A 17,918-nucleotide genomic window follows, 5' to 3' on the forward strand; every position below is an offset into this window, starting at 1 on the left:
TTTATTGGCTCCATGTTCTCCCTGTGCATGGTGGGTTCTCTCTGGGTACTCCAGCTTCCTCCCACAGTCCAAAAACCTGACTGTTAGGTTAATTGGTCTCTCTAAATTCTCCCTAGGTGTGTGTGTGTGTGTGTGTGTGTGTGTGTGTGCAGGGTTGTTAGTCTCTGAGTTGCCCTGCGACAGCCTGGCGACCTGTCCAGGGTGAGAGGCGGTCAGGAACAACCCTCCTGACCCCATTAGGGACAAGGCTGAACAGAAAGTGGATGGATACAGAGAGAGAAAGATTAATGAAGGTAAGGTTCACCTTTAGTCTGGCGTTAAATGCTGCAAATAAAACAACCTACTGTAGAGTTCAATCAAATTCATAAGTTTCATAACTAACCTGTCAGGTTCACCTGAGCTTCTATTTAAATGATCTGAACCTTTTTTTACTGAACTTTTAAAGGAACGGTATCTGTCTCCTGGCTAGCAGTTCAGGAGGAATTATTTTGTCATGGGAGAATTTATTATCTTCATTATTTGACAGTTTAGCTTATAAACTAGTTAGACAAGCAACTTTTGTCAACCTTTGAACTAGAAGTGAGGACATTTGCTTTTTAATGGGAATAAAAATAACATTTACTCCCAATTTTAAGTTTGGTTAAATTGATTCATTTTCTTCTCAAGTTATTATTTTTATGTATTTATTTTGATCAGTTAAATGGCTCAAATTTAGCATTAATTTATCACCTTCTAGATCTTCCTGGTGGACTGTCCCTAGCCCAGGTTGCATGATGGTTCTGGTTCTGCTGATCTCTTCATCCATGGTTGTTGCCAGCCGGTGTGGAGACCATGTCCTGTGCTCAGCCGCTGGTCTGAGCGTCATTTGTTGCTTCATGTCAGAGCAGGCGTTGCCAGCGCTCCATGACCCAATCAGGCTCCTGCTGTGGAGATGAGTTCTGGTTCTGCTGATCTTTTCATCCTTGGCTGTTGCCAGCCGGTGTGGAGACCATGTCCTGTGCTCAGCCGCTGGTCTGAGCGTCATTTGTTGCTTCATGTCAGAGCAGGCGTTGCCAGCGCTCCATGACCCAATCAGGCTCCTGCTGTGGAGATGAGTTCTGGTTCTGCTGATCTTTTCATCCTTGGCTGTTGCCAGCCGGTGTGGAGACCATGTCCTGTGCTCAGCCGCTGTTGTTGCTGGTCTGAGCGTCGTTCGCTGCTTCATGTCAGAGCAGGCGTTGCCGGCGCTCCATGACCCAATCAGGCTCCTGCTGTGGAGATGAGTTCTGGTTCTCCATGTTGTCGTGCTGTGAGGTTATCATGTCATCAGTCAGCATCTTCATTGGCGTCACCTTCTTTATGTTGTCATATGCAACTCTTAACAGATCCACCTCTTGATGATTAATAATTTTATCATTTAAAGTTAGTTATCTTATTTTGCCTATAATCAAATCGTTTTATTTTAGTTAAATCCCATTTACTGTCAATTTTGATGAATTGAACTTGTAGCTTGTTTGTATTGATTCTTGTGTTGAAGTTATCAGAGGTAACCAATAACCAGACAATTACATCATCATATTAACCATAGATTGAAAAGGATTTATTTTCTTACAATCCTGTTTAAAATATATTATTCATAACCTATTACTGTTGCTATGACTGCACTGGTTCACTGTAACAAAACCTGTGTATGTTAACAATTAATGCTAATAATGAACAGCCAAACTCCTAACAGAATATTCTCCTCCATTGATTCATTTCTGTGTAAACAGTCATTTCTTATTTTAGCTGTTTTAAATGGTTGGAAATGTGTTTGCAGGAAAAATCAAATCTGATCATTTCAATTATAGTTACAGTAAGAAAACATATTTTTTCAAACTTTGGCACATTGGAACATAAGAAGCAAGTATCTGTTTATATACATTTTTAATTTATGATCATTTTATATCCTAAATAAACTCAATAAAAAGTTTCTGATTAAACAGTCTGGGCTCAGCTACTGTGAAAAATAAAACTCTGTTTATGTAAGACAATTAAACTGCATAAAGGACAGAACCCAAACAATTACTACAATCATTTACTTTATACACTGAACTCTAGAGAATCAGGGCCACCACAGATAAAAGAAGAAAACTTTTTACATGCAGGAGAAAATTTGACCCAAACAAAATAAAACAAAACTTCTAACAAACAAAAAACATGGAATATTCATAGAAGTAAAAAGAATATTTAGATGTAAAGCTGAATAAATTTGCCAGAAAACAAACTAAAGAATTTACAATATTAAAATTGAAATAATTTCTTGTAAACTTAAGAAGTTGCATGAAAAAAGAAAATTATAAAGTCAGACATTTGTGACAGAAATATCAGAAGAGATTTAAGTGGTGAATTAGTGAGACGAGTGTTTGGATATTTTCATCCTGGTTCATTTCCTGCATCAGAACTTTTTCCGGGTCCAGTTTCACCAGAACGGCTTCAGCTGAATCCAGAATCCAGTCAGATGCTGGGAAGTTGCAACATATTTCTGCATCAGGCCTGCAGCTGCAATATTCATGACAATATTTGAGAGTTTTCTTCTAAATACAGTGAACCTCGTTTTTCACGGGTTTGGGTTCCAAAAAGAACCCGATCGGAGAAATCCGAAGTAGTTACGTTTATTTTTTACAAATATTATACAGCATAATTAAATATTCTACATTTAAACCAAAGAACAAAACCTGTTTTCAGGCCCAAGCATTTTTTAAACAAAAACGCTTTCTTACAAATAACGACAGTAAAATAATCATTTTAATTATCAATAGAAAAACAGTAGGACAAATTGTGACTCTAATATTTCTCTGATCCTCTGACTGTGACTCTGCAGCCTGACTCTGCAGCCTGACTTCGCTCTCTGGTGGCTTTTTCTCCTGAAGCCTGAGGTGCAGGTGAGTTTTTTCCAGAGAAGAACGTCGTTATTATCGGTAGCTGTTGTTGCTCCTTTTTCTTCTGGGCAAAAAGATTTGCCAAAATTTGCCAAACTGTATGTTTAAATACCGTAACGTTATTGGCACACAGGTAGAGAAGAAGCGCGGAGACTGTTTAGCCAATCAGGACGCAGAACAGAACAACGCAGTGTGGGGGAAAAAAAGAAGAAAAAACTACACAAAACAGTCCGTGAAGCAGCGAGGCTGTGAAAGGTGAACCGCGTTACAGCGAGGGTTCACTGTACATCAAATTATTTTTGAGATGTTTCTGCTGAAAATCTCCTTCTGTGTGATCTAACTTGTGTTTCTTTTAACCCACATTGATCTCAGTATTTACATTAACAGGAACCACTGGAGGTTGAGTTTCAGTCAGATCACTGGACGATGAGTTTCAGTCAGATCACTGGACGATGAGTTTCAGTCAGATCACTGGACGGTGAGTTTCAGTCAGATCACTGGACGGTGAGTTTCAGTCAGATCACTGGACGATGAGTTTCAGTCAGATCACTGGACGGTGAGTTTCAGTCAGATCACTGGACGATGAGTTTCAGTCAGATCACTGGACGGTGAGTTTCAGTCAGATCACTGGACGATGAGTTTCAGTCAGATCACTGGACGGTGAGTTTCAGTCAGATCACTGGACGATGAGTTTCAGTCAGATCACTGGACGGTGAGTTTCAGTCAGATCACTGGACGGTGAGTTTCAGTCAGATCACTGGACGATGAGTTTCAGTCAGATCACTGGACGGTGAGTTTCAGTCAGATCACTGGACGATGAGTTTCAGTCAGATCACTGGACGGTGAGTTTCAGTCAGATCACTGGACGGTGAGTTTCAGTCAGATCACTGGACGATGAGTTTCAGTCAGATCACTGGACGGTGAGTTTCAGTCAGATCACTGGACGGTGAGTTTCAGTCAGATCACTGGACGATGAGTTTCAGTCAGATCACTGGACGGTGAGTTTCAGTCAGATCACTGGACGGTGAGTTTCAGTCAGATCACTGGACGGTGAGTTTCAGGTCGTTTCTTCTTCCAGAGAGTTAAAGAAATAAACGCAGAAACAACCAGAGAGAAGAGGAAGAGAGAAACTATCAGTCCAGGAACCGTTCTGCTCTGGTTCTTCTTCTCTCCATCCTGGTTCTGTTGAACGAACTGAACTGTAAAACAGAAACAGGAAATTTTGGAAACAAAATCCTTTTTTATTTTTGGAGATTTTTCTGGATAAAACGTCTCCAACATTTTCTCCTGGTTTGATAACCAGGATCATTAAATCCGACTGATTCTCAGTATTTACTGACCAATGATATAAACTCTGTGTTAGAATATCAACAACATCCTAATGTAATAATATTAATATTAATATCACATTAATGTCTAATGATCTGTTTCTAGTTCAGCTTCTAACCTGCTGAATGATCTGGAGTCACACCAGGAATAAAGACATTCAGATATTTGATGCAGAAGCAAGTCAGAAATAAATATGAAAATATGATTAAATGTGAAATATTTTCATTTTTTATCAGTAACTCCAGACCTTTCAATGCTTCAGCTAGCTGCACCTCCCCAACAAGGCTTCCTCCATATTTGGTCACTTCAGCTTCACTTCCTGCAGACAAGAAGCAAACAGGTGAGTTTTAGAAACAGACAGGTTGCTTAGCAACAGCTGGGTTCATGACAAGACAGGTGGAAAAACTCAAACATGACTTGAAACCGTTTATCTTAGCAGGTAGGTGAAGTAAATTCAAACGTTAAATTAGTAATCAGCTGTTGATGAAAAATCAATCAATTCATCAATTATCTCTTAATGGATCAGAATTTCCCTCCATTATTCCATCGTTCTGATGACAGAAAGTCTCAAACCATCCAGGATCATAACAGAACCATCATAACAGAACCATCATAACAGAACCATCACAACAGAACCATCATAACAGAACCATCATAACAGAACCATCACAACAGAACCATCACAACAGAACCATCGTTCAGTTTTGTTCTTCATTAAATAACTTCCAGTGAATTTAGAGGGTGAAGAAATGAAGCTGGTCTCTGAACCCAAAGAGAAAAAGTTCTGACTGAACATTTGGTTCCTCTTGTCTTTATGTGATTAATGATCAGTTTTAAATCAAAACTGATCAGTTTTGATTTGATCTGCCATCAGTTTGGATTTCAAGGTTTAATGTGAACAAGGAGGAAAAATGGAAACAAAGACAAAACAAATAACATTTAATTAAGTCTTAAATGAAGCAGATCTAATGAGAATCTCTAAACCCAACAGGAAGAGAGGTGGTACCAGCTGTAGGGTCAGAGGTCAACAGCTCCTGGCTTCCTCCCTCCTCCTCTGATCCGGTCCGGGTTTTCTGGTCTCCTGTGAGTTTCTCAAAGAGAGCTACAGAACAGAACCAGGAATTAGTCTGACCCGACTGGAGATCATCATCTGATCTGAGCTCCAGAACCAGGAAGCTGCTGGTTCTGATCCAGACTCTCACCTGAAGGAGGGGGCGGAGCTACAACCAGGTGGACGGAGCTAATTAGTTGCTTCCTGCGGTTCTTTCCGGTCTGAACGACCCGACACTCGTACGTCCCGTTGTCATCGGTCGTCCCGTCCACCAGAACCAGAGACACGTCTCTGTTCTCCAGGTCCTTCATTCCGACCCGGTTCTGATAGGACGGATGCTGGTTAAACGGGTCGATCTGCTCGTCCCGAAACAGGAGAACGTAATCTGAGCCCAGATCGGTTCTGCTCCACTCCACCACCAGAACCGGGTCTCTGCTGGTCAGGCGGCACGGCAGAGCGACCGTCTGTCCATGTTCAGATCGGATCGTCTGATCTGAGGAGAAACAGAAAATATGAAAAATATGAAAAATATGACGCTTTTTAACGTGATGACATCATCATCTGTCCAATAAAACCCGGTTACCGTCCATCAGGGAGGCGGCTGGTTCTGATCCGGTTTAAAGCTTCTGTCATCAATTAACACTTCAACACCAAACATATCACTTGATCAATTGATTTATTAATAATATATTGATAAAATAATCAGTTTTGTTTTATTGCTGATGATATATTAATATTAAAACTTTCTAAATTGCTTTTAAAGCATCATGCAACGTTGCTTTATGATTAAAATGGATGTTTTTGGTTATGATTTTTAAATGATATATAAAACATGGAAAACAAGGCGACGAGGTAAAATGATTTATTTTGTAAAAAGAAACATTCAAGGCTTGATTTAAAATAAAAATCAGAATTTTCTCATAATTGTTTCTGTTTTCAGGCTTTATGAGGCTGATGGTTATTTCAGATTTTCATAACATGTTTTGACTTATTATAGTTATAATAATTAAATCTTTATTTATTTGTGAATACAAATTAATTTCCATCTCTAATCCTCAGGAGGCCAAGTGGAAAAACTAGGAATGATTTTCATCCAGTATGCAGGTTATGAATATTATCTGAACAAAGATGGCCGTCATATAAAGTTAAAACATTTAATTTATATTAAAGTCAAACTGAAGGAATCTGAAGTTTCCCCTGAAATATTTCATCATGTTTAGTTAAATAAATAAATATAAAAACTAAATTATTCACATGCTGTAACTTAATCTGTTAATGTTTCATGTTTCTCTTGACTGAAAGAAAAATTAATTATTATGCTGAAGATAAGAAAAATATCATTACTTGGACTTGGTTAATAAATGCTAAAATTGGTATTTTTATTGAATTAATGATCATTTTCTATTCTTTTCTCATCCTTTGAAAGATAAAAACATCAGAATCAAGATTCTTGATTAAAGGAAAATAAAAAGAGAAATTTTAAATCAGCCATGTTGTTTATATTTTATATGCAGCTCTGCAGGGAACATGAGGAAAAACATTATTCTGAGTTCCCTCACAATAATCTACTGATCAGTTATGCAGCATAATTAAATACTGTAAGCCTTTCTTACGGTGGCCGCCGTACTTTCTGTTTTAATATAAGATTATTTAAGGTTTTTCGATTAATCTTAATATCTCCTTGTGAAATATTTGAAGTTTTATATATTTTTTCTTTAGTATAAAAAGGCACAACAAACCTGTGATATAAACAGAAACTTTCTGTAAGTAGGAAAGAAATAAAAATACATTTGAACTATATTTCTGAGTTATTATTGTTGGTAATAAATCATCTGACAGTTTTGATTGAGTCTCTGTTGTTCTAGTCTGGATGGTTTAAAGAGCTGCTTCAGTTTCATCTCAACCTTAACAAACATAAACATGCAGTGAATAAATCGATTTTCAATCAGTTTTTTTGCACCAAAGACTTAATAATGATAAAAACATTTTATTATTATAAAACAAACTAATGATGGTAAAGGGCCGCACTGGGTTAACTCTGGAATCTCATCTGTCTGTTAATCAATCAACTCCAGATCTTTTCTTTGTTCTGTCACAATTATCGATTTATTCCATTTTGATCATCAGGCTCCAAACTTTACAAGGACTGACCGCCCCGCTCACCGCTTCCTAAAACACACAAAACCAGTGACCTTCAATTCATACCTGGTGACGTCACGTTGACACACCTAAGTGTCAAAGCCTCCTGCTCCTGTCATATCAATAATTACTTATTTCATTCATATTGTTCTTACAGAGTCTCAGTGAAAACTTGTTTATTATTATTAACTGTTTGGTGCAAAAAACTGATTGAAAATCAATTTATTTTTTCCTGCATGTTTATGTCTGAGCGGCACTGAAAGCCCTTTAAACCATTCAGACTAGAATCAAAACTATCAAAACTGTCAGATGATTTATTACCCGCGATAATAACTCAGAAATATAGTTCGAATGTATTTTTATTTCTTTCCTACTTACGGAAAGTTTCTGTTTATATCACAGGTTTGTGGCGCCTTTTTATACTAAAGAAAGATATAAAACTTCAGATATTTCACAAAGAGATTCTAACATTCATGTAAAAACCTTACATAACCTTTTATTAAAGCAGAAAGTACAGCAGCCACCGTAACAAAGGCTTATAGTATTTAATTATGGCCCATAACTGATCAGTAGATCATTGCGGGAATCTCTCTAGAGGCCTCGGTCATTTGAACTTTCCTGCAAAATGAAACTGAAGCTGCTGCACAAAGATCCGAAAACAAACAGGTTTTAGTTTAATGCAGTCGGTTTAAAGTTAAATCTCATTTCATATTTTTTCTGTTTTTGTATTTTCTCCGTTTCTGAGTGTAAAAACTGGTTGTAATGTTTTGCTCCTGATCCTCAGCTTGTTTACCTGCAGCAGTCACTCACCTGCGGAGATAAAGACGGGAAGTCTCGCAGAGAGCAGAGAGAGTCCGCAGAGCAACCAGGTAACTGCGGACATTTTCTAACACCTGGAATCCAGACAAACACCAGAACCAGAACCAGAACCGAGTAAAGCGATAAAAACAAAGACTGATGTTCAACTCCTAAACAGGAAGCGATGAAACTGCAGGTGTGGCATCTGGAATAACAAGTCTGCAATTTAAAAATGAATGTTATGCCGACATCCTGTCACCAGAGGGCGCTGTTACATAAAATGAAAGATGAGGTCATTTTATTTCTGTCACATTTTCAGCGTGGTCAGCTGGTTGTTGAGCCTCAGGACTTCCTGTCCTTCATGTTTTCAGGTTTTAACACACCAGTGAGCTTTATGGGTCAGGACTGATGAACTCTGAGGTTTGGTCAGAATCAGATTCCTTACTCCGAACCTCAGCTCCAGCCTCCTGCTAAAATAACAACATAAACTGCTGAAATACTTTCTGGCTTTCAGATATGAATTATTGAACCAAAATCATTTTCCTCCCCTCTGGAGCTCCAGGGAAAAACCTGACCAGAGGTTTGAGTTTTAGTCTCTAAGGTCAGCAGCTTCCTGTTGCTTTATAATTAAATGGGTCATTAGCTGGATTCTGTGGAATTCTGGGTAATGTAGTCCTGCTGCAGCAGAGGAACATCTCAGACATGCATGGGGTCAGAGGTCATGGGGTGTCAGTGTGTTTCATGAGAGTTAAAAAACAAAAACAGCTCAGAGGAGTCCAGCTCTGGTTGTGACTGATGCTGCAGGTTCTGGTTCTGGTTCTGGTTCAGCCTGGTTCTCTGGTCCAGAGGAACGTGAAGCTGATCAGTTGAGTCCAGTAGTTTGATTTGATCTCAGACCTCACCTTCCCTCCAGGTGAAGCAGTCCTGTCCTGCTCAGGCTCTCACCTGTAGCCCCGCCCACTCACAGCTCCGGCCAGTAGAAAAACGGTGTGACTGTGACATCACTTGTTAACTGGCAGAGTTCAGCTGAGGCTGCTGATTAAATGTTGATGCATTATATTATATTTCTCTGAGAAAAGCCATTTTTCTCATTTCTCTCTGTAAAACCTGGACTGGATCAAAGTTAGGACTGGACTGAATTTTGTTGTTTCTTAGTAAAAACTGAATTGGATTTGTGTGAAAACTGAACTGAACCCTGTGAAGATACTTGATTACTGTCCATGATTAAAATGTCCTCATTGTTTGTTGTTTTTATGTGTTTTTATTTATGATTTGTTTTTTTGCTGCTGTGACACATTTAGGTGATAAATGTGGGTTGAACAGAAAATCAGCACAGGAAGAGGGTGGGCTCAGACTTCACTGAGTTTCTAGTAAAAAAAACTTAAAACTGCTCAATGAGTCAGAGCTGCAATGACGGAAACATCGTTTCACTGTCTGACCTGTAAGTAGAGAATCACTGTTTTTATTTCATTTAACCTGAAACTGAAGAAAAGAAGAAACTCTAGTTAAAATGAGACAACAGGAAACAGCCACACATTTATATGTCTCTATTATCTTTGTCACTTTGACAAGGTGCAACAAAAATAAAATCGACTCAGAAAAACTTAACAACAATTTAAAACTATACAATTGAGCTCTAAGTGAATCATTTAGAAAAAGGAACTGTTCGTATTCATCCTCCATGGGAGGCGGAGAGACGTCTGGACTGGAAACATAATCATGGCAATAAACATCATATTGTATTTTCCATAAAGCAAAATAAGTGAAGCCTGTTTGGAGAACTGGACACAGTAAACGGGTCTCTGGTCAGTTGTTTTGTAAAAACTGCCACTAGGATCATTTCATGTCTGAAAACTGGAAATCAGTTTTCTGCTTTTGGAAAAACAGGAAATGTGACAATCAGAACAAACAGATTATTTCTATCACACAAAGATAGAAATATGCAATAAATCAAAACAGAATAAAGAATGAAATACAGTAAAGGCACAACTATAACAAACTCTTTTAAATGTGCATCTCTATTCTACCATAAACAAACCTTTTACATTTAGTGACAATAAAAAGCTACTTGTTATTTATAAGATCTGATCCATGTTTTATTTTGCAGTCTTGACCTACTTGCAGGTTTGTCCAACCATTCAAGGTTAGTGAAGCTTTTTAGAAAGAACATTTTATGATTAGTTGGTCAACAGGTTTGGCTCCTTCAGCAGCTCTTTGGTTTATAAAAACAAAACTACAATAATTTGTAAAACCACTTTTTGTTGTTGTTCATCACCAGCTGCTCTGACTGTGATTCCCAGCAGATCTCAGTTCTTTATCAGAGAATCAGTGACTCTGATCTGTGAGGATAAAAACAGACCTGATGGATGGACTGTGAGGAGAAACACAAGCAGAGGAACCAGGAACCGATGTGGAGATGGATGGGGGAAATTAAATGGTTCTACCTGCAGCATCAGAACCTTGTATCCATCAGACACTGGTCTGTACTGGTGTGAGTCCATGTCTGGATCCTCCAGCAGCAGCAGCAGCATCCAGCTCTCTGTCTCTGGTAAGATCAGACTGTGGAGTTAGTGTTGCTGAAGCTGTGTGGAAATGGATGAAATGCTGTAGTTTGTCTCTGTGTTGAGGTGGATCAGTGATCCTGCAGAGTCCTGTCCTCCCTGTGATGGAGGGAGATGACGTCACTCTGAGCTGCACAGTAAGGAAATGGGATTCAAATTATTTTTCTGTTTCAGACGAACCCTCCTTCCCTTCTACCCAAACTCCCCTTGCTGCCCAGGCCTCCTCCTCTCTTCTTCTCTACGTGTTGTTGCCTCTTGCGTCTCTGTTTGTTCTGATTATCTTCGTTTTTCTGGGACGGCGCCTTTGCAACAAGTCAAGAGGTGAGCCTCACTGGTTTTCCAGTCCACATCTCTTTCACCTTCATTATAAAAATACTTCATTTACATCCAGTATTTTAAAAATGTTCCAGTATTTTAATGTTTCCCTACTGCGGTCTCATCCTGGTTTCGTCTGATTTCAGATCAGAAAGAACTGATGAGCGACGGCAGCGAGACCTGCAACCACGTCACAACATCAGGTGGTCATGAGGAGAACCAGAGGAGAAAAGGTAAAGATGGAAACATGTTCAACACAACTTCACTGTTCTCACCTGGAAAACAGGTTTTAATTCAGTTCTGCTAACACAGGCAGAAACAGTCACTGCAGTTCAGTCACACAGTTTAAAACCAGGTCATTATTTAAATGAGTTTAAAGTTGTTTCTGTTTATTGATGGGCTCGGTTCTGATGGGCTCGGCTCTGATGGGCTCGGTTCTGATGGGCTCGGTTCTGATGGGCTCGGTTCTGATGAGCTCGGTTCTGATGGGCTCGGTTCTGATGGGCTCAGTTCTGATGAGCTCGGTTCTGATGCTTTTTGCCTCAGTGGATAATGAAGTGAAGTGGATCTCTGTGGTTTCCTGTTGAACCACAAACAATAAAACAGGAAATGTTGTCAGAAGCTTCATGCATTTTAAGTTGAGTTTTAAAATGATTGTTGCATAAATGTTTTTATACATTATTTCCTCCTTAATGAACAATGAAAGCAGCAGGGCAGAACTTTCTGTTTATTGAATTATTTAACTTTTCTTTAACTGGCTGAGTTATTAAGAACAAACTCTTATTGACAATAATAGCTATTTACCATGAATATGTCATAATGTTGCTGTGTTTGCAATATTTATCTAATCTTAGGAGTGTTTTAACTGTAACTTTGTGTTTGCTGCTAAAACTGGTTTCCAGTAAGAAAAATCCAAACATTGTGTCTGATTTAATGTAGCTTTAGTAAAATTATAATCTCTAACTGGAGAGTAGTAGGAAAAAGCGTCAGAGAGAGAAGCTCAGTTTGTCCTCCAGCAGCCAGATCCAGAAAACTCAGGATTACTTAAACCAGACTAACTGAGAGGTTTATGAGAAAAGAACAAGTTTTACTTTCTGCAGTCATTTCATTTGATTAAATCCAGAATAATGAAGAAAATGTTTTTCATTAGTGAACTATCTTCACATTTCAACGTTTGATACGTTCACCAGATATTTGGGAGAATTTCCCTTTAAGCCGTCTGACTTGGTTCATCATCAGGTTTGTTGTGATTTTGTTCCTGTTTCTCCTGAATGACCCAATAAAACTGGATCAGGTTCCTTCACATTTTTCCTCTCAAATCATTTCAGCACTAAGATGAAATGTTGACTTAAGCAACTTTATCACTAATTTGGGGACTTTGTCCATTAAAAGTCTTATTTTTCTCTGACCTTCATCGTCCAGTTTGATGTCTCCAGATGTTGCTTTAATATTTTCACATGTTTTTAAAATCCTGACTGATCTGAGAGTTTTGCTCTGACTGAATGTAAGCATCTCGTTTCTTGTGTGTCTTTATTTCACAGAGAGCGATTCAGCTGCAGTCGACTCAACAGTGAGACGACAAGACAGCAGTTATGGAGAAATATTCATCAAACATATGCATCACAAGTCAGACACAACAGGTACAGCCTCCATGTTGAGCTGAAACGTGAGGAAATCAGATGGATGTGATGTTTGGGTTCAGCTCCACTGCATCGCGCCGTAAAACCTGAACTCTCTCAGCTCTGGCTGCCACTTTATGCACTTACTGAATCTACAAATATCTGGATTACAACTCATAATAATGACAACAATCAGGCTCTTCTGGACAGAGAGAATAGAAAAAGAAGTGGTCAGTTTGTCCTCCAGCAGCAGATCTACAGATAAAACTCAGTCTGACTGGTTCAGGTTATCACTTTTATTCTAAAGGAAAGTTTTAATCCTAGTCTAGGAAGTAGACAGGATGTCTGACTCTCAGATTAAAGCTGCAGCCTGATTCTATTCTCAATACTTTGTGGAAAACTAAATGCTGCTGTAACTCATATTAACTCAAGATTCTTCAAAGAGTTACTAAAGTTGAGCAAAGTATAAAAAGTATTTCTAAAAATAAATCCAGCTGCTCATCATCCGACCCAGAAGGACCAGCTGTCCAAAAAACTAATTTCCTGCCAGAAACACAGAAATGAAAGATTCAAAAATAAAAAATGAAACTGATCCAACGAGCTGCTACCCTGAGATACACAACTCTGGAAACTGAAAAAGAAAATTCCAGAAACTGATCAACTAATAGATAACTGATAACTGATCAACTAATGGATAACTAATAAACTAATAGATAACTGATCAACTAATAGATAACTAATAAACTAATAGATAACTAATAGATAACTAATAGATAACTAATAGATAACTAATAAACTAATAGATAACTAATAAACTAATAGATAACTAATAGATAACTAATAGATAACTAATAGATAACTAATAAACTAATAGATAACTAATAGATAACTAATAAACTAATAGATAACTAATAGATAACTAATAAACTAATAGATAACTAATAGATAACTAATAGATAACTAATAAACTAATAGATAACTAATAGATAACTAATAGATAACTAATAACTAATAGATAACTAATAGATAACTAATAAACTAATAGATAACTAATAAACTAATAGATAACTAATAGATAACTAATAGATAACTAATAAACTAATAGATAACTAATAGATAACTAATAAACTAATAGATAACTAATAAACTAATAGATAACTAATAGATAACTAATAGATAACTAATAAACTAATAGATAACTAATAGATAACTAATAAACTAATAGATAACTAATAGATAACTAATAAACTAATAGATAACTAATAGATAACTAATAAACTAATAGATAACTAATAGATAACTAATAGATAACTAATAAACTAATAGATAACTAATAGATAACTAATAGATAACTAATAAACTAATAGATAACTAATAGATAACTAATAAACTAATAGATAACTAATAGATAACTAATAGATAACTAATAGATAACTAATAAACTAATAGATAACTAATAAACTAATAGATAACTAATAAACTAATAGATAACTAATAGATAACTAATAAACTAATAGATAACTAATAGATAACTAATAGATAACTAATAAACTAATAGATAACTAATAGATAACTAATAAACTAATAGATAACTAATAGATAACTAAACTAATAGATAACTAATAGATAACTAATAAACTAATAGATAACTAATAGATAACTAATAGATAACTAATAGATAACTAATAAACTAATAGATAACTAATAGATTAACTAATAGATAACTATAAACTAATAGATAACTAATAGATAACCTCATAAACTAATAGATAACTAATAGATAACTAATAAACTAATAGATAACTAATAGATAACTAATAGATAACTAATAGATAACTAATAAACTAATAGTATAACTAATAGATAACTAATAGATAACTAATAAACTAATAGATAACTAATAGATAACTAATAGATAACTAATAACTAATAGATAACTAATAGATAACTAATAAACTAATAGATAACTAATAGATAACTAATAAACTAATAGATAACTAATAGATAACTAATAGATAACTAATAAACTAATAGATAACTAATAGATAACTAATAGATAACTAATAAACTAACTAGATAACTAATAGATAACTAATAAACTAATAGATAACTAATAGATAAATAATAGATAACTAATTAAACTAATAGATAACTAATAGATAACTAATAAACTAATAGATAACTAATAGATAACTAATAGATAACTAATAGATAACTAATAAACTAATAGATAACTAATAAACTAATAGATAACTAATAAACTAATAGATAACTAATAGATAACTAATAAACTAATAGATAACTAATAGATAACTAATAGATAACTAATAAACTAATAGATAACTAATAGATAACTAATAAACTAATAGATAACTAATAGATAACTAATAGATAACTAATAGATAACTAATAAACTAATAGATAACTAATAGATAACTAATAGATAACTAATAAACTAATAGATAACTAATAGATAACTAATAAACTAATAGATAACTAATAGATAACTAATAAACTAATAGATAACTAATAGATAACTAATAGATAACTAATAGATAACTAATAAACTAATAGATAACTAATAGATAACTAATAGATAACTAATAGATAACTAATAAACTAATAGATAACTAATAGATAACTAATAGATAACTAAGGGATGTGATGTGTTTTCATCAGCCTGTTAAATTTTCCCTCTCAGACTCTGGAGATGCATTTTAATGAAGATGATCTGATTTAATGTGATTTGGTGAATAACTGTGAGCTTCATCATGATGATGATGATGTGACTGAAACTGATGAACTTTCTCTCTAACAACATCATATGAACTTTGACCCCATGAATGTTTTTATTTATGATGGTTGTTCTGACTGGAGGATGTGGAAAGTTTCTCATGTGTCACTGAATGTTGATAAAATCAGATTTATTTCACCTCAGAATGACATAAAGGGAACAAAGCTGCTGTTTTCTGATGAATCTTCTTCCTCCGGTTCATGAACATCATGCTGGTTTTTCCTACATTCTGCCTGTGGTGATTAATTTTCTGCATTGTGATTTTCAGAGAGCGACTCAGCTGTGATTTATTCAGCTGTCAGAACAGACCGATAATCAGAGAAAACAGAAACAGGTGAAGGAACTGCTGCTTTTATGATTTACTGCATGTTGATACAAAACGAGTTTTATTAAAGTAAAATATGTTAATTTGATCCTGAATCTGTTTCAGAGCCACATCATCTCCTCCTCACTGAGAAAATCTGCTGAAGTTCTGCTGCAGAAGTTAGATTCTTCCTCTTGCCTTCAGCAAGCCGTAGATCTCCGGAGCCAAATCATCATCATCACCTGACATGATGATGAAGCGTCTGCTGCACGTCTTCCAGCTCACTGACAAACACAGAGACGTTTGTCCTGCTGGCTGGAGGCCTGAGAGACACAATCACACCGACGTGGAGAAGAAGAAGAAGAAGAAGAGCAAAGCAGGAAATCCCAAGATCTTCTGTCAGCAGATTGTTCTTGTTTCTGGATTGGAGGTTCCCTGTGAAAGACTACAGATCTGATCCACTAGAACAAACTGATCTGCTTCCTCTTCAGGTTTTATCCTTCTCTGTTCAGGCTGCAGTTGATGGAAAACCTCTTAGTTTCACTGAAACTAGTTTAGTTTTACTCCTTTTTTGTTTTTCAGAATGTGATATTTTTCCTTTGCTGTCATTTGCTACCATCTCTATTAAAACTGTAGAGAAAATAAAAAGTTAAGATTCTTTATGAGAAACTGAGAATGTTTCCAGCTGCAGTACCAGAGTCAGCCAGCAGGGCGCACACCATGACTCTCCAATAGTTTCTGTTTGTTTCTGAGCTTTTTATTATAATCTGGCTGATTGTGGAAGAATTAAACACATTAAATAAAATAAAGATAATACTTTGTTTATTTCAATCCCATCAATCAGCAGGTTTATTGATGGATTATTGATCCTCTGGTTGATCAGACATGATGCCTTTAACTCACTGATGGTTGATGGTGAAAACATGAAGGACTCTTAAAGCTGCAGCTGGAGCTCAGAGGAAACCAACTGGATCTAAACCAGTCAAATCCTCCAGTCTGATCCAGGCAGAGTCACTGGGAGAACTGGAGTCCAGACCCACTGGGACTGGTCAGATATCAATGATTTATCATCAATTTATGGGTTTTATGTAAATCAGACAGAAATTAAACAACATGAGAGTTACAGCAAAACTTTCAGCTTCAATCAGTTTAAACTGAACCAGGAAATCATCTGGGTTTTTGTTTCTTTTGCTTTTCAGAATAAAGTTAAAATCATGAGAATAATTTTAAACTTTGATTTTACGAATAAAGATGATAAAAAAGGAGAAAAACTTCTGGATCATTTGAGTTATTTTATTTCAAAGATATTTTTAGACAAAATAACAGAAACAACCTGAAGGTTCTGCTTTGGTTTAACACACTGAGGGATTTTCTGCAGTTTGAACAAATTTATTCTGAGGTTTTGGTTTAGTTTTCTTCACACGCAGTAAATAAGTTTCCACTGCTGAACCACAGACAGACAGACAGGCAGACAGTCAGACAGACAGACAGGCAGGCAGACAGACAGACAGGCAGACAGGCAGACAGACAGACAGACAGGATCATCATGTTTGTTAGCAACAAGCTGCAGAGCTGCAGGTTCAACAGGCTGAAGCTGCAGAGAAACAATGGAGCTGCTGAGGTTTTAACATTCAGACATTTCAAATAAAAACAGTTTCTGAAAACATGAGACTGAAAACATTAAATACATTCATGAGGCTTACAGAGAAAAAACTCAAACATATTCAGATGGACAGGTGAACATTTTTCTGGAGTTGATTTTATTCTCCTGCATTAATTTATTGTAAGAATCATAAATCCGATTGTTCTGAATGAACAACTTTCTAATGTTTCCAGTTTATTAAAGAAAGCTCTCTGAGTAACAGAACTGATGTTTTCTTCCTGTTGTCAGTGGATCCAGTTTCACATCAACAACATTTTCTGTCTCCAGGAGTTTCAGCATCAAAGTTTTTCTTCTTCTTCTGTCATGGTGGCGTACAGAACAGTAGTGAAGCAGCGCCGCCTCAGAGCTGCAGAAGAAGAAAACATCCAATCACTGAAGCTCAATCATTTAGCTGCAGCTAAGCTAGCCTCTTTAGCAGCACTGCTGTTAGCCTGGCTAATGCTAA

The 17,918-nt window shown here is 36.3% G+C and overlaps 3 protein-coding genes and 1 long non-coding RNA gene across 9 annotated transcripts in view; 2 read left to right on the forward strand and 2 right to left on the reverse strand.

Annotated features, from left to right (window-relative positions):
- LOC114157631 (Fc receptor-like protein 5) overlaps positions 1-17,918 on the reverse strand; it is a 151,970-nt gene that overhangs the window by 96,683 nt on the left and 37,369 nt on the right. The window lies entirely within an intron of this gene.
- LOC114157647 (cell surface A33 antigen-like) lies at positions 1,889-8,563 on the reverse strand. 2 transcript variants are annotated; one of them, XR_003598198.1, is made up of 6 exons: positions 8,230-8,563; positions 5,432-5,773; positions 5,236-5,331; positions 4,477-4,548; positions 3,280-4,099; positions 1,889-2,520 (listed from the first exon to the last, which is right to left on the reverse strand). XR_003598198.1 is itself a non-coding variant. In XM_028038781.1 (5 exons), the coding sequence occupies exons 1-5, from the start codon at positions 8,300-8,302 to the stop codon at positions 3,936-3,938; spliced, it is 747 nt and encodes a 248-aa protein (XP_027894582.1). In that variant the 5' UTR covers positions 8,303-8,563; the 3' UTR covers positions 3,251-3,935. The 2 variants fall into 2 exon arrangements, 1 of the variants encoding a protein (XP_027894582.1); XM_028038781.1 differs by lacking the exon at positions 1,889-2,520 and having other exon boundaries at positions 3,251-4,099.
- LOC114157678 (uncharacterized) lies at positions 7,722-8,345 on the forward strand. Its single transcript, XR_003598215.1, has 2 exons — positions 7,722-8,085; positions 8,204-8,345. It is a non-coding gene; the product is annotated as an uncharacterized LOC114157678 (long non-coding RNA).
- LOC114157638 (uncharacterized) lies at positions 8,701-16,783 on the forward strand. Of its 2 annotated transcripts, none has more exons than XM_028038767.1 (8): positions 8,701-9,658; positions 10,325-10,360; positions 10,496-10,765; positions 10,953-11,099; positions 11,240-11,326; positions 12,635-12,733; positions 15,775-15,840; positions 15,937-16,783. In XM_028038767.1, the coding sequence occupies exons 1-7, from the start codon at positions 9,628-9,630 to the stop codon at positions 15,819-15,821; spliced, it is 717 nt and encodes a 238-aa protein (XP_027894568.1). In that variant the 5' UTR covers positions 8,701-9,627; the 3' UTR covers positions 15,822-15,840; positions 15,937-16,783. The 2 variants fall into 2 exon arrangements, with proteins under 2 accessions (XP_027894568.1, XP_027894567.1); XM_028038766.1 differs by having other exon boundaries at positions 8,707-9,658; positions 10,845-11,099.

Source organism: Xiphophorus couchianus, chromosome 14 (genome assembly GCF_001444195.1).
Source record: "Xiphophorus couchianus chromosome 14, X_couchianus-1.0, whole genome shotgun sequence".
Taxonomy (NCBI): domain Eukaryota; kingdom Metazoa; phylum Chordata; class Actinopteri; order Cyprinodontiformes; family Poeciliidae; genus Xiphophorus; species Xiphophorus couchianus.

What these genes read in the sequence shown, in the direction of transcription:
- LOC114157638 (XM_028038766.1), top strand. Translation starts at nt 9,628, where the DNA reads ATGACGGAAACATCGTTTCACTGTCTGACCT. An exon ending in CATCCAGCTCTCTGTCTCTG is followed by an intron (nt 10,766 to 10,844) that starts GTAAGATCAGAC and finishes CTCTGTGTTGAG; the next exon opens with GTGGATCAGTGATCCTGCAG. An exon ending in GGAGAACCAGAGGAGAAAAG is followed by an intron (nt 11,327 to 12,634) that starts GTAAAGATGGAA and finishes TTTATTTCACAG; the next exon opens with AGAGCGATTCAGCTGCAGTC.
- LOC114157647 (XM_028038781.1), bottom strand. Translation starts at nt 8,302, where the DNA reads ATGTCCGCAGTTACCTGGTTGCTCTGCGGACTCTCTCTGCTCTCTGCG. An exon ending in TCCCGTCTTTATCTCCGCAG is followed by an intron (nt 5,774 to 8,229) that starts GTGAGTGACTGC and finishes GTTTCTCCTCAG; the next exon opens with ATCAGACGATCCGATCTGAA. An exon ending in GCTAGCTGAAGCATTGAAAG is followed by an intron (nt 4,100 to 4,476) that starts GTCTGGAGTTAC and finishes TCTGTTTTACAG; the next exon opens with TTCAGTTCGTTCAACAGAAC.